Here is a 2323-nt window from a genome sequence, read left to right as displayed (position 1 = left end):
TTTTTCTCCAGACTCACCCACTTCAACATTATTAACCTCCATCACTTTCACACATGACTCTTTTCCAGAATTTTGAACCGCATGTTTCTTGGAGGACTTATGGATTAAGGGACTGGGTTCCTCATCCATCTCATCATCAATGTCCACAATAAGAGCTATAGGCACTACATCTTCATGTACTAACTTTTCACCCTTCACCAACCTTCTCCTCTTCTTTTCTTTCTTACTTTTCTTTAGAGCTGACTCAAGAGCCTCCTTCTGTTGCAGCCTAGTAATAGGTCTTTAAGGAGTGGGTGTTTTGGGAGTTGCCCTGCTACTCCTAGCACTAATAAAGTTTGCAAGAGCCACATTATCATAGTTTTCTTCACTACCGTCATTCTCCTCCTCAGACAGAGATCTCATCTCGGGAGAAACAATGGTCAATGGCTCAGCATAAAAATGAGGAGAGGGAGAAGGATCAACACTGACCTAGTATTCTTTTGATGAATAGAGGATTTCATCCCAAGTAGGATCAGAGGGCTCCTCTTGGGCAGAGGGATCAGGTCGCTCGAGTGGTTCCCCAGTAGTACTTTCAGGTGCCAAATTTTTGATAGACAACAGTTTCGCACCCTCTTCCTATAGACTCTCACCTTCCACCTGAGACCCATTGGTTTCATACACACCTTTATAGCAACTATCCATACAACCCTCAGCAGCTATTGACAATATATTTTTTATGACCTCTTGTTCTTCTAACCCCAAAGGAAACTCAAAAGGTATAGAAGGAATATTACCTGTAAGATCTGCAACATTCAAATCGAGACTTGGGGTAGTCATTGTGTTAACCACACTTTGTTGTGCCTCAAATCTCTCTTCTAAATGCAGACTAGAAACTTCCTGATTTTCTTGTCCCTCTACTGTTTCTCCCTTAGCCATTTATTCCGTCGAGGCAGAGGGAGAGGTCGTAGCCACAAACCTCTTGGGATTCGAAGTTTTGCTACTCTAATGAGAACTAAAAATTGATTGGGGTGGAGAAGAGGTAGTGGGTGGTTGGGAATCTTGCCTAAGGTTTGAACTGGGTGGCGTAAGGTACTTAGACTCTGTCACTGGTGCTTCAAGATATGAATATATAGTGGGGACGACACTGGGGACATTTAGGGCTTCGAGATTCTCAGACATTATAGAGTGTAATGAGAGTTTATAAAAGAAGAGAGTGTTTGGTTGTTGAGAGAAAAAGGAAAAATGTGGCTTTTGATGTGAATAGTTGTGAGAGTGACAGAGTTTGGGTTTATTAAAAATGGGGTGAGGGACCGGTTGGGAACAGGTATTGATTTTCTGGGTAGACGAGTCATTTTGTAATGGGTAGGACGCTTGGGTTCCAAAGAAAAGAAGCTGACAATTTAATGATGTGGAACCTTTTTTAGCCATTTAAAAAGTTGTGCACGAGAGTACAAAAGGAGTTACTAACTTATGTCGTAGGAACTAGGTTTCTTGACAGATTTTGTAAATATGATCCTCATCCTTTTGCGAAGATGCAATACGTTAGCTCCTTATTTGCCCTGAGTTGTCATGCATGTCTACCTGCAACTGTATAGAAATGAGTTAGACCTTGCCAGAAAATACTTTTTAGCAATTTCATCTGTACATTTCTTTCATAGCCAATCATCGAGGGACCAGGTCCTCAACTTGATTTTATCAACCCTAATGCAAGACGATTCTTTTCAAAATGCTCTCTACTCAGTGCTTTGGTGAAGATGTCTGCAATTTGATCTTATGTGCTGCAGAACTTCATGCAGATAAGCCCCTTTTCAACATTGTCTCTGAGAAAATGATGTCGCACATCAATGTGTTTTGTTCTCTTATACTGAACTGGGTTCTTTTCCATGCTGAGAGCACTGGTGTTGTCACATAGTAATGTCACACAATCAGAAAACACACCAAAAGCTTCTAGTTGCTGCTTGATCCACAACAATTGAGCACATCAAGAAGCAGCTACCACATATTCAGCTTTTGCAGTTGAAAGAGCCATTGAATTTTGTTTTCTTTTACCCCATGAAATTAGACACGAACCCAGAAAGTGTGCCATGCCAGAAGTGCTTTTCCTGTCCATTAGATAACCAACATAATCAACATCAGCATACCCGATCAAGTCGAAGTTGTCTCCTGAGGGGTAGTAGAGACCCAGGTCCTGCGTTCCCTTTAGATATCTCAAGATTCTCTTGGCTGCCTTCAGATGAGATTTCTTTGGATTTGATTGAAACATGGCACATAGTCCCACACTGAAAATAGTATTTGGTCTGCTTGATGTGAGATGCAAGAGTGACCCAATGATACCTCTGTACAT

At 41.4% G+C, this 2323-nt stretch overlaps 1 protein-coding gene across 1 annotated transcript; it reads right to left on the bottom strand.

Moving 5' to 3' along the window:
* Nucleotides 1-1750: 1750 nt before the first annotated feature.
* On the bottom strand, nucleotides 1751-2323 carry LOC142164823 (secreted RxLR effector protein 161-like). The gene is made up of 2 exons (XM_075223566.1): nucleotides 1976-2323; nucleotides 1751-1933 (listed from the first exon to the last, which is right to left on the bottom strand). The coding sequence occupies exons 1-2, from the start codon at nucleotides 2321-2323 to the stop codon at nucleotides 1751-1753; spliced, it is 531 nt and encodes a 176-aa protein (XP_075079667.1).

This window comes from Nicotiana tabacum, chromosome 10 (assembly GCF_000715075.1).
Source record: "Nicotiana tabacum cultivar K326 chromosome 10, ASM71507v2, whole genome shotgun sequence".
NCBI classification, from domain to species: domain Eukaryota; kingdom Viridiplantae; phylum Streptophyta; class Magnoliopsida; order Solanales; family Solanaceae; genus Nicotiana; species Nicotiana tabacum.
The sequence above is the reverse complement of the archived record's forward strand: the minus strand, read 5'-3'. Positions and strand labels throughout refer to the sequence as shown.

Bases quoted from the DNA above. Each gene is read 5' to 3' on its own strand.
- LOC142164823 (XM_075223566.1), bottom strand. From the start codon at position 2,323: ATGTACAGAGGTATCATTGGGTCACTCTTGCATCTCACATCAAGCAGA. The intron at 1,934-1,975 runs GTAGCTGCTTCT...TGGATCAAGCAG, and splicing joins CTGCAAAAGCTGAATATGTG to CAACTAGAAGCTTTTGGTGT.